At 45.2% G+C, this 18,412-nt stretch overlaps 1 protein-coding gene across 1 annotated transcript in view; it reads left to right on the forward strand.

Annotated features, from left to right (window-relative positions):
• RYR3 (ryanodine receptor 3) overlaps window positions 1–18,412 on the forward strand; it is a 398,822-nt gene that overhangs the window by 292,293 nt on the left and 88,117 nt on the right. Inside the window, exons 53-61 of the mRNA XM_070407843.1 lie at window positions 6,172–6,261; window positions 7,119–7,265; window positions 7,436–7,498; window positions 8,814–8,889; window positions 9,000–9,123; window positions 12,175–12,290; window positions 12,881–12,948; window positions 14,044–14,165; window positions 18,196–18,245. Coding sequence (XP_070263944.1) covers window positions 6,172–6,261; window positions 7,119–7,265; window positions 7,436–7,498; window positions 8,814–8,889; window positions 9,000–9,123; window positions 12,175–12,290; window positions 12,881–12,948; window positions 14,044–14,165; window positions 18,196–18,245 — 856 coding nt within the window. The remainder of the gene's footprint in view (window positions 1–6,171; window positions 6,262–7,118; window positions 7,266–7,435; window positions 7,499–8,813; window positions 8,890–8,999; window positions 9,124–12,174; window positions 12,291–12,880; window positions 12,949–14,043; window positions 14,166–18,195; window positions 18,246–18,412) is intronic.

Genomic DNA, 18,412 nt, shown 5'->3' on the forward strand with positions numbered 1-18,412 from the left:
GGAATCCACACAGGTGAGTCTGCGTCCTGTGGAAATATACAAGCATATCCTCTCCCCCGGGTTAAAAGTACATCAGGTCCCTTCCAGGCTCCTGTAAGCAAGTCTCTCCATTTGACGAGGACTTTAGGTTTAGTTAGATCAGGGTTCCAATGCCTGTACATCGGGGAATTTCCCTCAGAATCTACATTTAGTATATTAATTACAAATAGAGTATGTTGTAGAACATGATGAGGAGAGGAATATTTAAACTCATTTTCTTGTAATTTTTTAATTTGTGTTTTTAAAGTTTGGTGAGCCCTTTCTACTATTGCTTGGCCTTGAGGATTGTAAGGTATTCCTGTAGTATGTGCGATGCCGAATGTAGAGCATAAGTTTTTAAAAGCTCTAGAGGTATAGGCAGGCCCATTGTCTGTTTTAAGTGCCCTTGGTATTCCTAGGTAGGAAAAACATTGGAATAAATGTTGACTTACATCTTTAAAGGCTTCTCCTGTACGTGCAGAAGCAAGGATAACATGAGAAAAGGTATCAATACAAACATGCACATAGCAAAGTTTGCCAAAAGATGGGACATGAGTAATATCCATCTGCCATAAGTCACAGGGTCTAAGTCCTCTTGGATTAACTCCAGTAGCAGGGCTAGGAAAATGAGTAGGACAATGGCCGCAGTCACGCACAATACTTCGAGCAGCTTCTCTAGATATGCGATAATATAGACGGAGAGCAGAAGCATTTTGATGATGAATGGCATGAGACCGCCGGGCTTCTTCTAGAGCTGTACCAACTATTGGGCGAGTTAGTAGATCTGCCTGATAATTTCCTTCGCTTAAGGGTCCTGGTAGACAGGAATGGGCTCTAATATGTCCAATATAGAAAGCCTTTTCTCGTTTATGAATGTAAGTTTGTAGCTGAGTTAACAAAGAGAAAATGGCTGTTCTTCCTTGTGGGAGAGAGGCGGTCTCAATATGAGGAAATAATTTAACTATATATTGAGAGTCAGTGTACAAGTTAAAGGGAACCTGTTGCAATTGTTCAAAGGCATAAATGACTGCCAAAAGCTCTGTTCTCTGGGCTGACGTCTCTAGGGTTTGTTGAACATGGGTTATTGAATCAATGATTGTTACTGCCTTACCATTAGAGGAGCCATCTGTGAATACTAAGGAGGCAGGAGGTGATAATGGCTCTTTTGAACATTTAATAGGAAATATAAATGGATGTAGGCAGAGAAATTGCAATATAGGTGATCTTGGCAAATGATGTAAAATTTGTCCTGGGAAGTTACCTATAGCTATTTGCCACTCTTCTTCAAATTGTAATAGTGTGTCTAATTGTTCTCTTTTATAAGGTATTATTATCTCAGTAACTTCTCTTCCAAAGAGTTCGATACTGCGGCGTCTACCTTTGATAATGAGAGTGGCCACTAGGGAAGGATAGGATGGTACAATCTTCCTAGGAGTGACAGGTAAATGTATCCATTCTAATGGTCCTTCCTGCCATAAACATCCTGTAGGAGTATATTTAGTGGCTAGAATAATTAAGGCCCAAGATTTGGAATAATCTAGATACTGTAGTTGCTGTTTATTGATGGCCTGTTCTATTTTTGCTATAGCCTTTTCTCCTTCTACAGTTAATTGTCGGGGAGACTTAGGGTTAGAATCTCCCTTTAAAATGTCAAATAGAGGTTTTAAGTCAAAAGTGGTTATTTTTAGATATGGCCTGACCCAGTTGATATCACCTAATAGTTTCTGATAATCATTTAATGTGTTTAAATGATCTTTTCTTAATTGTAAAGGCTGATGGGTGATAGTAGAGGTATGTAATATTCTGCCTAAGTAGGAAAAAGAAGGTTCAGTCTGAATCTTTTCTGGGGCTATTTTTAGACCATAATTTTCTAAAGTAAGGACGGTCTGAGTAAGAATTTCCTGTAAAGTAGCCCGATCTTTATGAGCTAGTAAAATATCATCCATATAATGAATAAGATATAGATCTGAAAATTTCTTTCTAATAACTTGCAATGCCTGATCTACAAACTTTTGACATAATGTAGGACTATTTTTCATCCCTTGTGGGAGAACCTTCCATTGATATCTCTGATAAGGCTGTTTAAAGTTTTCTGATGGTATGCTGAATGCAAATCTTTGACAATCAGCTGGGTGAAGAGGTATAGTGAAAAAACAATCCTGTAAGTCAATAACAACAACACAATACTCCTGTGGAATTGCCACAGGGGAGGGCAATCCAGGTTGTAAGGAGCCCATATCTTCCATGGTGTCATTTATGGCCCTTAGATCTTGCAAAAGTCTCCACTTGCCTGATTTCTTTTTTATTACAAATATAGGTGTGTTCCAGGGACTATTTGATGGCTCTATATGTCCCTCTGCTAATTGCTGATCAATTAATTGTCGGGCTGCTGATATTTTCTCAGATGTTAAGGGCCATTGCTCAACCCATACTGGTTGTGATGATTTCCAGACTATGGGATCAGCAGTCCTATGGGCAATGGCCCCAATTATAAATCCTGTCGAGGAGTGTGAGGTATTACTCCCTTTTCCTAATCCCTTTTCTGGATTAAATCCCATGTGCAGCATCTGTGATGTTACTCTATCACTGGGGCTATATAATAGAACTCCCATTTGAGACAAGATATCTCTTCCCCATAATGTAAAGGGGATAGTCGTAATTACATAGGGACAGAAGGTTCCTGAATGTTGATCTTCATCAGCCCAAGTTAAAATCTGAGAACTCTTTTTTACATTAGATGCCTTGCCTAGTCCTACTAGGGAAGTGGAGGTGGTATGCGTGGGCCATGAAGAGGGCCAATCCTTCCCTGCTATGCAGGAAACATCTGCTCCTGTATCCAATATACCTTCAATTGGTTTTCCCTGAATTTGTAAAATTTTTGTAGGTCTAGTAGCATGGATTTCTTGTATCCAAAATGCTGCATCACTAGATCCAAAGCCTCCGGCCCCTCTGGCTTCCTGGGTAACAGCTGTCCCTATTTTATGTATTGGTAACAGGAGTAATTGGGCAATTCTTTGGTTGGGCTGAATCTGTATAGTTGTGGTGGGTGGGGAAAGTAAAATCTGTATTTCTCCTGTGTAGTCTGCATCAACAACTCCTGGGATGACTAAGATCCCCTGTAACGAGGTGGAGCTCCGCCCTAATATTAATCCTACAGTTCCCTCAGGCAGCGGCCCAGACACTCCTGTAGGAATGGCTGCTACTGGCGAGTCTGGGGTTAGTATTGCGTGGGTGGTTGAATGGAGGTCCAATCCTGCACTGCCTGGGGTTGCTCTGAAGAGGTCACTGACGGATTGAAATTTGCAGCAGAGGGGTTGAGGGTCGATGCCCCTATTATTGCAGGGGCCTGGGGCCGGCCCCTTCTCAAGTTTCCCAATTGAGGTGATGGGATATAACCTCCTTGGGAGCGATTTGTAGAATTTAAAGGCCGACCATTCTTATGGTATTTCGATCTACATTCCTTTGCCCAATGGAATCCTTTCTGACATCGGGGACAAACGGTTTTTGGAGGATTAATATTATTCCCTGATGAATTTCCAGGCTGTCGAGGAGCTTGCCATCTGGCTTGAGTATTATTATTTCTATTTGGGCATTCTCTGCTAAAGTGCCCAGATAAGCCACAAGAGTAGCAGTTCATATTTCTTTTATTACCTGTATTATTGCTGGCTTGTCCTATGCCCTGTACATACTGAGGGTATGTCTCCCCTTTGAGAGCTGCAGCTATAGCTACACCCTGTATAAATGCTGGACTTACATCAGCACACTGTTTTATAAAATCATTTATAGTTCCCGTTCTGCGAATCGGCCTTAATAAAGCCTGACAGGTATTATTAGCATTTTCAAAAGCCAGTTGTTTGATTAGGATATCGGCAGCCTCTTCATTATTGATTACTCTCTTGACTGCCTGTATGAGGCGAGAAAGGAAATCCTGATATGGTTCCTCGAACTTCTGTTTAATCTCTGTAAGGGAGGTTGTTTTTCCTGCTGTATAAGGTAGGGATTTCCAGGCATTTACTGCACAACTGTTTACTTTAATAAGTGCCTCTTTGGGCATATACATTTGCTCCTGAGCCGTGTTAAAATCACCTTCTCCTAATATCATGTCTAGGGTTACTCCTCCTCTGGATTTTTTGCTAGTGGCTACAGCTTTCTTAGCAAGATCGTCATATTCAGTTTTCCATAATAAGTAATTGCCTCCTGAGAGACAGGATTTACAAACCTGTGACCAATCATAAGGAGTCATCCATTTATTGGCTAGGGTTTCTACCAAGGTTAGTGTGTAAGGAGCTAGAGGTCCATATTCAGAGCAGGCCAATTTTAATTCTTTAAGTATTTTGTAAGGTATAGCCTCCCAGGTGGGGCTTTCGTCCTCATCAAACTCATTCTCATATGCAACTGGGAAGCAGAGTGAGAACTCAAGATCTCCATTAGCTTCAGCTTCTCTTATCGCCCTTTGAAATTTAGACATGGAGCTCCTAGGAGCCGCAGGACCTGGTTTAGGCTTTCTTTCTAATTTAGGGAGCCTGTTTTGAATGGGAGGGCCTCTCTCCTCTCTACTGACTGGAAAGGAACAATGATCATGTTTATGATATTTATTCTCCTTCCGATCAGTAGGCATAGCTAAATTGCTCTTAGATTGAGCTGGAGACAATAATGATGTGTCTTCTCTAGGTGGATCCGAGGGACTATTTAAAGTTTGAGAACGTTCAATAGTTTCTGCCTCTGGTGCCAAGATGCCACGAATTAAATTCCAGAGGGGAAAAGCATTTTCCGGGACCTTCTGGTCCTGCGGGTGGAAGGTGTGATAATTCATAAATTGCTCTCCTATTTTAGTCCAAGTTGTTAAATTAACAGTTCCATCCTCAGGAACCCATTGACATGCATATTCTATAAAACTTTCTATCTGACTGGGAGTAATCTCAACTCCTCTGCTAGCAAGCAGATGCATCAAAAGATTAACACAGAGTCTTTTTTCTTTAGACTCAGTATGACCCATCTTGTCAATCTAAGTTTTGTACTAACTACCTGCTTACCCTACTTATCCTCTATACGGGGGGTCTTCAGCACCCTACGGTGCAGTCCTATCCGTCCCAAGTACGTCCAAAGTACGGGGGGACTTACCTTCGTGCCCCACGTTGGGCGCCAGTTGCTGGGGTCCAATCCCAGCAGGTCCAGGGGTCCCCAAAGGTGTGGACGGAGTCGGCGAAGAAGGAATGACACGAAGACAGCCTTCAGTTGATCAGCAGCCTAGTCAGGACCTATAGCCAGGATTTCCAGCCAAAGTTCTGGTCGGAGCTCTGGTTAGGAACTGATGAGGTTCTGATGTTTATTGTCTTGTTACATCCATATTTATACCAGCCGATTTTAATCCTGTCAATTTCTATTACAAAGGTTAGGGCGGTTCTTATCTCCATTCCAGGGAGTAAAGATTATGTAGCTTAACTACCCGCCTGGCACTTAATTAAGGGGTTGTATCCCCTCCCTAACCTCAGGGAAAAATCCCCACCTGGGGAAACAACCTTTCTCGGAGAGGTGACCTTGGTTAAAACACATGGCGCTAAAGAGAGCAAACATATTAAGAACAATATGCTATATATACCAGGTCCCTTGAAACATATGCTGTGCAGATGTTTCTTTCCTGCAGCGACTGTGTCTAGCAGCAAGGATGGACTGGCTCCCGGCACGGCATGCAAACAGTGTTTGTTGAGTGACTCTTAAAATTCTTAAACTTCTGTGATTCCCCACATTGCTACAGTTTTGCTACGGGGTTGGCAGACAGGGGTGCAGTGGCCAGCGGGTCCCGTCCTCACAGGCCTTTAGCCGTGACTTCTGTCCCTGCCTGAGAACACTGTGAGAAGCATTGTTCTCAGGTCTTTTGAAACATCCTTCTGTCTGTCGTGAGCCTGAAACACAAGCGAGTCAGTGGAGGGGACAGCAGCTAAAACAAGAAGAAATGAAGGAGCGGAGTTCAACATTCAGGGGCAGAGAGCCTGACAGCCTTAATGGATCCATTAGACATTTTGCGGGGGCAATTTCCAAGCTCTGTCACCCTCCATTATTCCATTCGTTCAGTGCAGATAGGAACTGGGATGTGGGTCACATAGCGGGGCTCCTAGGGTGCCAAGGATATTTGAAGTGAGAACCTTTCTGCAGAGTCAGAGCGGGTGGAAATATGGAATTTCCCTGGACGAGAACGTGAAGACCCATCCACTGATAAGGCCCTTCAAGACGTTGACCGAGAAGGTAAGGAGCGGGCCTCGGGTCACACTGCGCGGCAGCTCCTTAGAGACTTTCAAACACAGTCAACTCCTCGGGGACTCACCAGCAGGCACCACCTGGGATGCCTGGGGGCCAGCCTTGGTCTGTTCTTAGGCTCTGAGTGCCCCTTGGAGAGAGACGCTCAGCTCAGCACTTAGAGGCGGAGCCAAGTGCATTTGTAGGCCACTTGCTGCTGAACTAGGAAGGGCTTCTGTTCAATTGTTGAGGCAGGGAGAGGGGTAGTGGAAGATAATCAGGGAAGATAATAGGAGTAGAAAAGAGAGTCCCCAAGGACATACGCAGGTCTCTTGGATTTTTTAACTAAGAAATGTGGTTCAGCCCACTCTGAGTTCCTCTCTGCGATCAGTAGGGTTCTCGGTACGCGTTAGGCCTGGGGTCACACGTAAAGGGCAGCATGCATACTTTGTGTGCATATTGACCACCTATGAAGCTTTGAAGAGAATTCTAAGTCTCAGAAACTCTGTTTCCCATGCTCCAAGGAGAGCTTTGGCAGATGCTCTGGCGAGTCCCCTCTTAACCAGCTGCTAGAACAAGAGAAGTCACTCTCTGTTCTTGCTCCTCTTTATCCCCAGCCTGTGGGTGATACCTGGTTCATCCCTCTGGGGGCAGGAGACTGTGGGGTCTTATATTTAAAAACACCAGAAAGACTGACTGCATGCTTCAGCGGGGGGAGGGGGTGCTGCAGAGGGATTCTGAGCTGGGGGAGGATGCTAGAGCCAGTTAGCACCCCCTCCATCGTGGGACCCACTTCCTCAGGGAGACACGCCAGGCAGAGTGCTGGGCATGCCCTGCAAAGCTCTCCAGCTCAAATTTTCTTCCAGGAGAAGGAAATTTATCGCTGGCCAGCCAGAGAGTCCCTGAAAACCATGCTGGCTGTGGGCTGGACTGTGGAGAGGACCAAAGAAGCAGAAGCCCTAGTTCAACAACGGGAAAACGAGAAGCTTCGAAGCATGTCCCAGGCCAGCCAGGTATGACAGACACCACTGGGCCTGCCTAGGAAAGCCCTCCTCAGGGGGTTCCCAGGCCAGGACCACCCATCGGGAGCCCTGGGGGTCTCTGGGATCCATCTCTGGTGGCTGATGTTGGGATGCTGGTGAGAATAATGGCAACCCCGGTGATTCTGCCTGTGCTTCCCTAGGGCAACAGCTACAGCCCTGCCCCGCTGGACCTCTGCAACGTGGCGCTCTCCAGGGAGCTGCAGGTCAGTGTCGCTGCCTCCAGGGCAGCACAACTTGCTTCCTAAAGCCCCCAAGTGCAGCATATATTGCCCTCCCAAGAGGTTGTTGTGTTTTAAAGAATAAGAAGAAGGGAAACAATGCCTAGAACATCTCACCACTAAAATACAAACCTTGGAAAGGGGCACATTGGGCAGAGGCCACAGGGAAGGGCTCAGCGGAAGTAAGCAATCATCTAAGAAGGTGAGGCTTTGTACTTCAACCAGGAACATCCTAACAGGTAATCACTCAACAAAAGGAAGAACAAATTACTGTATCAAAACCCACAACAGGCCCTAGCTGGCTTGGCTCAGTGGATAGAGAGTCACCCTGCCAAATGAAGGGTCAGCGGTTTGATTCTGGTAAAGGGCACATTCCTGGGTTGCTGGCTCAATCCCCAGTAGGGGGCGTGCAGGAGAAAACCAATCAATGATTCTCTCTCATCATTGATGTTTCTATCTCTCTCTCTCTCCTCTCCCTTCCTTTCTGAAATCAATAAAAATATGTTTTTTAAAAAACCCACAACAGAACTGATAACAGCAAGGCAAAAATCTGTGCAAAGACCCCTGGGTGTGGGGGTGCTTTCCTATACCCAGTAGCCCCCACACACACACACACCATGAAGACACTTGCATATCTCATAGCAGATTCACTTGAGTTCCCAGAAGGTGCAGACAGGCAATCAAGTAGGACTTAGGCACGTACACCAAGAAGATGAAATTAAAGGCCTTAAGCTGCCTTCGCCCAGTCCTGCCCTCCTGCACACACATTCGGGCGTGACCTGCCCCAGCCAGGGGTCATTGCTCCCTCAGACCCACCCTTTGGCTTCAGAGAAAGTTTCTTTCCAAAGTACACATTTGAGGTCACTGTTTCATGAACCTTAGAGAGATAATTCTATCTGGGAAATCTAATTTGCAGTAGTCTTCCCTAAGACATGGCTATTTTTAGTTTGCTAAACTAAAGGCTTTCACGGATTCTAGACTTTTCCTTCCCCCGCACTTCCAGCTCCCAAATCTCAGGTCCTATGGCAGATCAAGTGCCACCAAAATGCACTTCCAAATGGAAATGTGTGTCTGTCGTGAATGCATCAAACCGCCAGGATAATAAGTTACAAGGGAGGGGCAGAATCCGGAACTGTTTTCTGTTGTATGGGAAGATGTAAAACTAATGAGGTGCCATAGCAGACCAACATACCGTTAGCATTTGGTGGAGCTCTGCCCCCCAGGCTGCCTGAAAAAACTGGCAGGCATGAGCCCGTTGTCTTGCTTTCTCTCTGACGGTCCTCTGCCTGGTGGGACACAGGGGATGGTGGAGGTCATAGCTGAGAACTATCACAACATCTGGGCCAAGAAGAAGAAGCTGGAGCTGGAGAGCAAAGGTGAGCCTGGTTCCCAACATCCCCCCGACGGTGAGCTGGGGCAGGTGTGCTTCCCCAGAAGTACTAAGGAAGAGCCAAATATCTTGTCATCTCTCACTTTCCTGACCCAGGTGGTGGCAGTCACCCTCTTCTGGTTCCATATGACACCTTGACTGCCAAGGAGAAGTCTAGGGACCGAGAGAAGGCACAGGACCTGTTTAAATTCCTCCAAGTGAATGGCATCGTGGTTTCTAGGTAAGTCATCTTCCAGGTGATGTTAGCGCGCTGGGCGGGCTTGGAGGTGTGGTCTCCCTCTCCAGGTATTTAATCACCTGCCTACAAAACGGGTCAGAGCAAGGATAGTGTGTGCCTTTTGAAATAAGAAAAACATTTTATTTTGCAGGATGAAGCCCTCTTTCCTGACATAAACAGGACCAATCAATATTAATTTTAAAAATCAGCTACAGCACAATATAAACTAACAAACAAAACAGAAACAGGCTCATATACACAAAGAACAGACTGAAGGTGGCCAGAGAGGAGGGCGTTTGGGGAACTGGGTGAAAAAGGTGAAGGGATTGAGAAGTACAAATTGGTAGTTACAAAATAGTCACTGGGACCTAGAGTGCAGCATAGGGGCTGTAGTCAATGATATTGGAATAACTATGTGGCCAAGTGGGTACTGGAAATTTCGGGGGTCTCACTTTGTATATGACTGTCTAAGCACTATGCGATACACCTGAAACTAATGCAAAAATAACATTGAATGTAAGTGGTAATGGGGAAAAAACTTTAATAAAATGGGAAAAATTCAGTTACAGCAGAGTCATGACAAATTACACACACACACCGTAAACATTTCATTGTAACTTAAAACATGCAAATATGCAATCGTTCACAAGTCTTGGGCTCTAGCCCAGGCCTTTCTGTGTATGCTGCCCCATTGATTGCAGTCATAAACCACATCCATCCTGCATCCCCAGCGCTTTGCAATCATGGCTTTTCTTTCTATCAGCAAGACTTAAGGCACATGCTAAACAATGGAAGTGCAGTATTCTTCTAGGTGCTTAAGTGTGTGTGTTTTTATTTCCTCCCCTATCTTTTACAGTTTTCTCACCCATACCTACTTTAAAAACTATGTATTTGGTCCTGGCTGGGTGGCTCAGTTGGTTAGAGTTTCATCCTGTACACCAAAAGGTTGTGGGTTCTATCCTTGTGGTCAAGGCACATATGGGAGACAACCAATCATTGTTTCTCTTTCTCTCTCTCTCTCTCTCTCTCTCTCTCTCTCTCTCTCCTGTCCTCTCCTCTCCCTGCCCCTTCCTCTCTCTCTCTAAAATCAATAAGCATATCCTCAGGTGAAGATTAAAAAATACATATGTACATATATGTATTTGGTTGCAATTGCAGGTCTTTACAAAATATGCAACTTAGTTCTCATAGAATCAACAGTTCTCTTGACACTTTTATTTTGTTGTTTTATATACTATTTAATTAAGTTACATAATAATAATAGTAAGCATCAGTGACATTTTATCTCAAACTTAGATTTTTCAGAATTATCTAGGTGAATGTTTTATAGGAGAATGGTCTTGGCTGCTTACATCTTAAAAGCAGAACCTCTTTTCCCGCTGGTCAAAGGCCAGTGGTGGGCTGCGCTGCATAGGGCCCTGTGTGCTGAGCACTTTGTGGAGTGAAAAGCAAGCCAGTGTTCCTATCTGATAGAGCCATTCCTCCTAAAAGAAATGTTTGCTGAGCCAGCTGCTGTTTCTTTTTGTTTCCTACAGAATTTTGCTACTGAATAGCAGAAAACCAACTAAAAGCCTATACAAATATCTCGGTTATATCTCATATAAAAAAAAATAACTAAACGTATTTGCCATATTGTCGAGCAGGAAAGGGCAGGTCGTGGGAGACAGCCTCCAGGGAGGCATGTGAGAAAGGCTCCCATCGTCATTTTAATCCCAATCTTAACACCAAGAATGCGTACTGTGATTTGCTGAAATCACTTGCTCGCAGAAATGAAAAGTTCCTCCTTACTATAACTAACGAGAAAATCAAGGAAATAGAAGGGAAAAGAAGAAAGATAATTGAATTGAGGAAACATGTCCTAGTGGCCATTTACCATGGGCCAGAGCCTGTGGTGGGCACGTGGACCTATAGGTGAGGAGACGAGGTCCCTGTCACCACTGAGAACTCCTGGTTTCTGCTTCTCACAGCTCAGACCTGCTCCATCCTCAGCTTCCCCTCCCTCAGTTGCAGTCTCTTCTTCTGGTGCTCAAGCCAGAAACGTTGGCTCTCCTCTTTTTCTCCCAGCCCACATCCAATCCTTCAGAAAATTCTGATGGTTCTGCCTGTAAGATACCTAATATCTGATCACTTCTCACCACCTCCATGCTGTCATCATGACTGCTGAAAGAGCCTCCTACCTGGGCTCCCTGTTCCAGCCCTTGTCCCCACAGTCAACTTTAAACCTAGCAACTAGAGTAACTCTGTTACAGTGTAAGTCATAGCATGTCATTCCTCTATTCGAAGCTTTCAATAGCCTCCCATCTCGGAGCAAAAGCAAAATTCAAAAGATGGAGCACAGGGCCCTAAGGATTTAGTTCCCTGCCCACCTATACCTTCCTGATTGCCTGCTCACTTCCATGCCTTCCACACTGGCCTCTGCCATATGCCTTCAACTCAGTATGCATGCTCCCACCACAGGACCTTTGCATCTCCGCTCCCTATGATGCAAAGCTCTTTCCCCAGATGTCCATAAGCACATTCACTCACCTCCCTCAAGCCTTTACTCTGATATCCTGCACCCCAGGAGAGCAGCACTGATTATTCTGTTTAACACTACAATCCGCTCTCCCCCACTTCAGACACTCTCGGGCCCCTTCATCCTGCTTTAATTTTTCTTTTCTTCTTTTCACAAAACTTATAAACTTCAAGCATTCCATATAATTTATATCTTGTTTTCTATAATTTTTTTGTCTGTCTATAGCTAGCATGTAAGTTCCAGGAGGGTGGGGGTTCTTGTTTGCTTCTCGGACTTATTCTCAGCTCCATATCTGTTGAATAAATAATAAAGATATTTTTGGGAAAAAAATCTTTTCAGAAATTATTGTAGTACAGGTGTCACGTGCTCAGAGAGGCAGTTCCAAGTACAAAGGGAAATTAGTCAAACGAGTCGAGACACTGAGCCAGAATAAGGATTCACATTCGGAAAATGAAGTCAATGCAGGCAGGATTGCTGATGCACCAAAGTCACGTAGTTATCTCTGTTGCTTCCCGGGGTTTACCCGCTTCCGACCTTAGAGGTATGAAGGATATGGAGCTGGATGCCTCCTCCATGGAAAAGAGGTTTGCCTATAAATTTTTGAAGAAGATCCTGAAATATGTTGATTCTGCTCAAGAGTTTATTGCCCATTTGGGTAAGTATCCTTGCAATATGGCACAAACATATATGCTTCTCATAATATCTCACCATATCAAAGAATTTGATATTTCTTTATCAAGGAATGAGGCCCTCATGCCGTAACTGTTCATGATTCATTTAGACATATGTGGGGAGGAAACAGTGGCAGAGATCCCTCCCCCACCCCACCCAACTTAAAAAAAATCAGTTTCATGCTTGGTTTCCATGCTGCATTTAATTGAACCACTTGTCATTCTTTTCATTTAACTTGTCCTATTTTAACTTTCCCTTTGTTTTGCTTTGAGACCATGGGCATATGACTTACCCTCTCTGAAGCTCCTTTCTCATCAATAAAATGGAGAAAGGGAAAATAATAATTTTTAATTAAAAAAAATAAGTGGAGAAAAGGATAGTGAAACAGCTTAGAGAATTGACACAGGAAGTAACTAACCACCACAACTGTAAAGTCCTTTGTAAAATAAAAGATACTTTGTCAAATGCCCTGTTCGTGCGTGGCCTTGAGAAGAGCTGCTCTGTTTCTAAAACGCTGTGACTGGTTCCTGTTTTTTAACTCTGACCAACTTGGTGTTACTTGTGTTTTTGTAGAAGCCATTGTCATCAGTGGGAAAACTGAAAGGTCTCCCCATGACCAGGAGATCAAATTCTTTGCTAAAGTAAGTGACTCTCTGTGCTTACCTAATTACTTTCTTCTTAGGATCCCTACGATTTAGGGTACAAGTTAAGCCGACCCCACAAAGATATCCAAAACTCCAATGGCTCCGATGAGACAGACATTTCTCATATTTCTCTCCTGTGGAACATTCCCGAGGCAGGAAGGTGGTCCGAGGAGGCAGCCAGCCTGCTCTGCTCCATGCATCACCCAGGGTCTCAGGCTCTTCTCTGATGCTCCACCATCTCTTATGGTGCGGTCTGTGTCCCTGTGGTCCTAACAGGCTCACCTGTACCATATCTGTGGGAAAGGGGGAAGGGAGAGGGGAGGGCAAGCTGCTACTTTTTTAAAAGCTCCATCCCAATGGCTAGAACTTAGTCACTTTAGCCTCACCTAGCTAGAAGGGAGACTGGATAGTGCATTCTCCAGTTTGGTGACCTCATCCCAGCTAAAACATGGGGGGTTTTATTGCTAAGAGAAAGACAGGGGGATGAATCTGGGCGGCAGTGAGCAGTCTCTGCCAGACAGCCCCATTCAGAGGACTAATTGCATGGGCAGCCGTGGGTCAGCCATGTTCTGAGAAGCAGTGATAGAATGTGCCAGTCTAGTATTGCTGGACCAGGTACCTGTTGGATGCCATGCCCAGGAAGTCATGTCTCAGTGCAAGTGACCGACAGGAGCCCCCTGACAATGTTGACTCGGTCTGTGCTCACTGTGGTCTTATCCTTTCACACACACCAGAACCTCTGAGTTCAAGCATAGAGGAGGAAAATGTGTTAGAAACAGATTCACTGGGTAGTGCAGGGGTGGGGAACCTTTTTTCTGCCAAGGGCCATTTGGATATGTATAACATCATTCCAGGTCTATACAAAATTATCAACTTAAAAATTAGACTGCTATATTTGGTCAAACTGTTAATTAATTTACCCCTAGTGCCTTGGCAGGGCATGCACCCCGTGGGCCAGCCGTTCCCCACCCCTGGGATAGAGTTTCCTGGAAGGTCAGAGGCTTTTGTTCACTGAGCATGAACTTTTTCAAAGGAACCAAAGGAAGGGCTTTGGCTGGCTTCCTGGAAGTTAATTTCTGGTGGGTTTTCCAGGTTCTCCTCCCGCTAGTTGACCAGTACTTCACCAATCACCGCCTCTACTTCCTGTCGTCCCCGCTGAAGCCCCTTAGCAGCAGTGGGTTTGCCTCCCATAAGGAGAAAGAAATGGTGGCCAGGTGAGTCTATGCAAGAAAGAGAAGGTCCTGGTGCCGATGTGGTTTATATAAACCTCCAGATTCCTGGAGACTCAATGAGTCTTTTGAAGAAATGAACTGTATCCTGATGGGTGGCTCAGAGGTTTTGGTTATCACCTGTTTTTAAAGTAATTTTATTTATACTTATCTATGTATTATTATCTTGGCAGCATAGAAAAGTGCACTGTTTGGGGGTTTCAGTAGGGCTGGGGGAAAATTTATATATCAGGTTAACTTCTATCCTGAAATAACATTTAGAAAAAGGTGAAGGTAATTTTGCAGCTTAGAAAAAGCAAACACACAACATTGAGAAGAAGCAGATTAATTCTGTGTTCAATCCCATTCTTATCAGGCTTCTGAAGCTTAAAATTTAGGAACAGAATCATATCTTACAAATTCTGGTTTGGACGATCTGAGATTTGCAATCTAGAGCAACATAATTCAAATTGAATTCTTAATAGGGAAACATTTTTTATCAAAAGAACCAGCCCTTGCCCAGCCAGCATGGTTCAGTGGTTGAGTGTTGACCCATGAACCAGGAGGTCACAGTTCAATTCCCAGGTTGCAGGCTAGATACCCAGTGTGGGACGTGCAGGAGGCAGCTGATCAATGATTCTCTCTCATCACTGATGTTTCTATCTCTCTCTCCCTCTCCCTTCCTCTCTGAAATCAATAAATATATGTATTTTTTTTAAGTACCAGCTCCTCTACATTTTATGCAGCATAACACATAGATGCCTCAAAAGAGAAGAACAAAAGGGATGTTTCATGATCAGGCTCAGAGATGGATTCCACCATGCCTCAGGTTCTCTCTGGGTTTGATTTATGAATGGCAAAGAGTTAAAGACTGTAATGAAAGCAGATAATCAAACCCTTCCCTAGCATCCACTGATGGTGAACAGTGGACATAATCCTATCTAATAAAAAGGGAATATGCTAATTGACCCTCACACCATCGCAAAGATGGCGGTGCCCACAGCCAATAAGGAGGGAATATGCTAATTGACTGCCCTGCCCTCAAAGATGGCGGCACCCACAGCCACAAGATGGTGGCACCCGGTCCCCTCAGCCACGCCAGGGCAGCAAGCACACAGCAAGGCCATACCGTGCCGCGTGCCTGCCTCTGGAAACCCCCCAGTCCCTTCAGCCCCCCAGCTGCCCAGGGCCAGCCCAAGGCGCAGGCAAGCATTGGATGGCAGCTGCCCAGGTGACTAGGACCACCTGAGGCTCAGGTAACCAGGGCCAGACCAGGCTTGCACTGCTGGCAATGGCAGCAGCAGAGGTGTGAAGGGGTGTTGCCTTCCTCTGATGGCCGGGTCACCTCCTATCCCTGAGGGCTCCTGGACTGTGAGGGGGGCAGGCCGGGCTGAGGTACGCCCCTCTAGTGCATGAATTTTCATGCACCGGGCCTCTAGTACTAAATAAAAACCCAGCTGTTTAAAAAAAAAAAAAAAGACACAGCTGTTAGGTATTAGCATCTTTGAGAAGATATTCAACTTTAAGATTTAGCTAGCATTTATTAAACACACATGGCTAAGCAGTGAGCTTGATTTTTCATAGGAAGAGTGTGCCCAGTTGGATATCATTATCCCAATGCTTTAAATTCTAAGAATATTATCTCCACTTTACAGATGAGGAAACTGAGGTTTGGTCAGGTTGATGCCAGTGCCTAAGGCAACAGGGAGTAAGATAGGGCAAAAATGGAGGCCCAGTCCTCTCTGTCTGGACCCAGTGCCATTTTCCCTGCACTGCCATTACTTAACTCATTTGTTAAGAGAGGAGGAACCCATGCTATCAAAATGGGGTACACTTGGAATCCACTGCTGGCCAATGATTTCTAAGTATTTTCAGGATGCACCAATGTACTTTGTAAGAAGTTAAGAAATTGAGGGGCAAAAATGAGATACTCAGATATATCAACAGAAGGCAGGTGTGTCTGTTTTCTTCTATTTTTTTAGATTATTAATTCATGGAAATGTAACATTTGTTCAGCCAGGCACCATTTGTCACGGCTGGAGCTGATCAGCCTTGCAAATAGCTCTCAGACCCGGCAGCATGCCTGCCACCCTCTGTGGAGGCAGTGGTGCGCACTGCACCTGTTCACGTTTCCGGACCCCTTCTGTTTGCATCCTTCACCCCTACCCCACCTCTTCTGCACCGGATGCTATTCACTAGGGCTTTCCAGGCTCTCTCCTGGGGTCCCTTTAGTTTATCACCTTCAAATTCGGAGGAGACCCAGGCCTCTCACAACTCCGGACTAAGGACAATGCTGCTGCTTAAATCATGGGCCCCCTAGGGGACAAGGAGGAGCCTGTGGAAGTTGGCCTTGCTGGCCTGAGAAAGCACGTCCCACAGCAAGAGGAGCCATGTTAATATTAGGATCAAACAGCAAACCATCTGCTTTATCTAGAAAAGTGTTATTTTGTATTTATACAGAGCATGTGTTTATTTCACCAGAAATAAGAAAGCCCCTAATTCTAAAAGCTAAGGGCAGTGTGACTACTCTGAACTTACGAAAGAGAAAACTAACACATTGTCCACCATTAAGTGGCTTCACCCACAGCCCAGATGTTCAGGGCAGAACCACAGAACTCCCATTTCTCCTGACTGTCCCCCTCCCTCAACTCTGTGAGTTATCAGATGAGAGAGAGAGAGAGAGAGAGAGAGAGAGAACGAACACACGAACAAGAACACACACTGGGGGAAGAGATAAAAAGAAGCAGTCCAGATTTCATTTCACACTAGCTGGATACTAACTCTCTATGAACTCATTCTGAGTCCTCTTAAGTTCTAGGCTGGGGGTTCCAACTTATTTCCACTGCAGAAATAATGACTAACCAGGAGGGACTTAGGCTGTGATTTCTAGGGGACATCCCTGAAAGGCCCAGGGTGTTCACTGGAAACCACTGTAAGGTGAGCAAATCTTCATCCCCACCAGACTCGGGATGTACTAGTATTTCTTCTCCGTTTGAGATATCCCCTGAAAGACTTCACCCTGGGTGGGGCACAGAGCCCCTGACAAGCTATGAATGAGACTGTAGTTCAGCCTCACCTTGGAGTACCACGTGTTTTCATTCAGCCTTCCCTCTTTCTGTTCCGCCGGGAAAGGCTACTTTCTGAAGGGGTCGCCAGGTTGTCTAGTTGTGCTAGTGTCAGCTAGAATTCAGGGGCATTCCTAAGAGCACAGACAACACAGGTCAATGACAGCCTAGTGCCCCTACACGGGGTCCATCGGGGCCCATCGGTAGCGTGTTCAGAAACATTCATGGGCTCTTTTCCAGCTACCCATGCCCTCTATTAGGCACTATGGAAAGTAAAACAGTAGACACAGCTGGACCTCCAGGGCTTCCACGGCAGACAATATGGGCGGAAAGCATGGAGTAGGGACAGAAAGCACAAAAGCAGAGCAGATGGACTTTCCTGGCCTCCAAGGACCCAGCTAGGACAACAACCCAAACAGGCCCATTGATGAATAGGAAACGACAAAGGAAAGCAATTTCTTATGTTTGGGGCTCCACACAGTGTTGCCCATACCTGAACCATTAACATTCTTCCAGCACCACCTTCCCGCTCATCTCCCAGCAAAGGGCTCACACCCTGGTGAAGGCTGCAGAATAGTTTGCCATCTACTGCAACAATGGAAAAATTATGCTTCCATCCAGAATCCTTGTTTATCCCTGAATGTCATACAAATGAACATTATTTATAGTACTCTATAGCAAGGGGTGGTTTGCAACAACTGGCTCACTGCAGGATACTGTAACTGATCCAGAAGGCTTGTTCTCTGTAAGGTTGGAGCTGCCCGCGAGGTGCCTTTCATGACTCTCCAACAAGACTACGAGAACCATGTGCTTTCCAGGTGTGGTCTAGTGGCTTGTTTGAGGAGAACACAGTGCACCTTGCTAGAGTGCCGTTCCGTGCTCTCTGTGTTACAGCATGGGGGGCAGGGGGAAGGGACGAATTAATTCTTGAATCTCTGTGCCTCTCCGACTCATGCTCTTTTCTGCTTCAGCCTGTTCTGCAAACTTGCCGCTCTTGTTCGGCACAGGATTTCCCTCTTCGGTGAGTGAGACAGGTATTGCTAACGGGTGCAATTCTCCCTGTAATTATCCTGAACTCACATTTTGGCTTTATTTGTGGCTCCTGCAGACAACCTGAGCCTGGGGACCAAGGTGTCACCTTAATTTGCCATAGCAAATTAGTCTGAAGTATGATAAATGACCTCTCTA

This window comes from Myotis yumanensis, unplaced genomic scaffold (assembly GCF_028538775.1).
Source record: "Myotis yumanensis isolate MYYU_CA2020_CCGP unplaced genomic scaffold, mMyoYum1.0.hap1 SCAF_1, whole genome shotgun sequence".
Classification (NCBI taxonomy): domain Eukaryota; kingdom Metazoa; phylum Chordata; class Mammalia; order Chiroptera; family Vespertilionidae; genus Myotis; species Myotis yumanensis.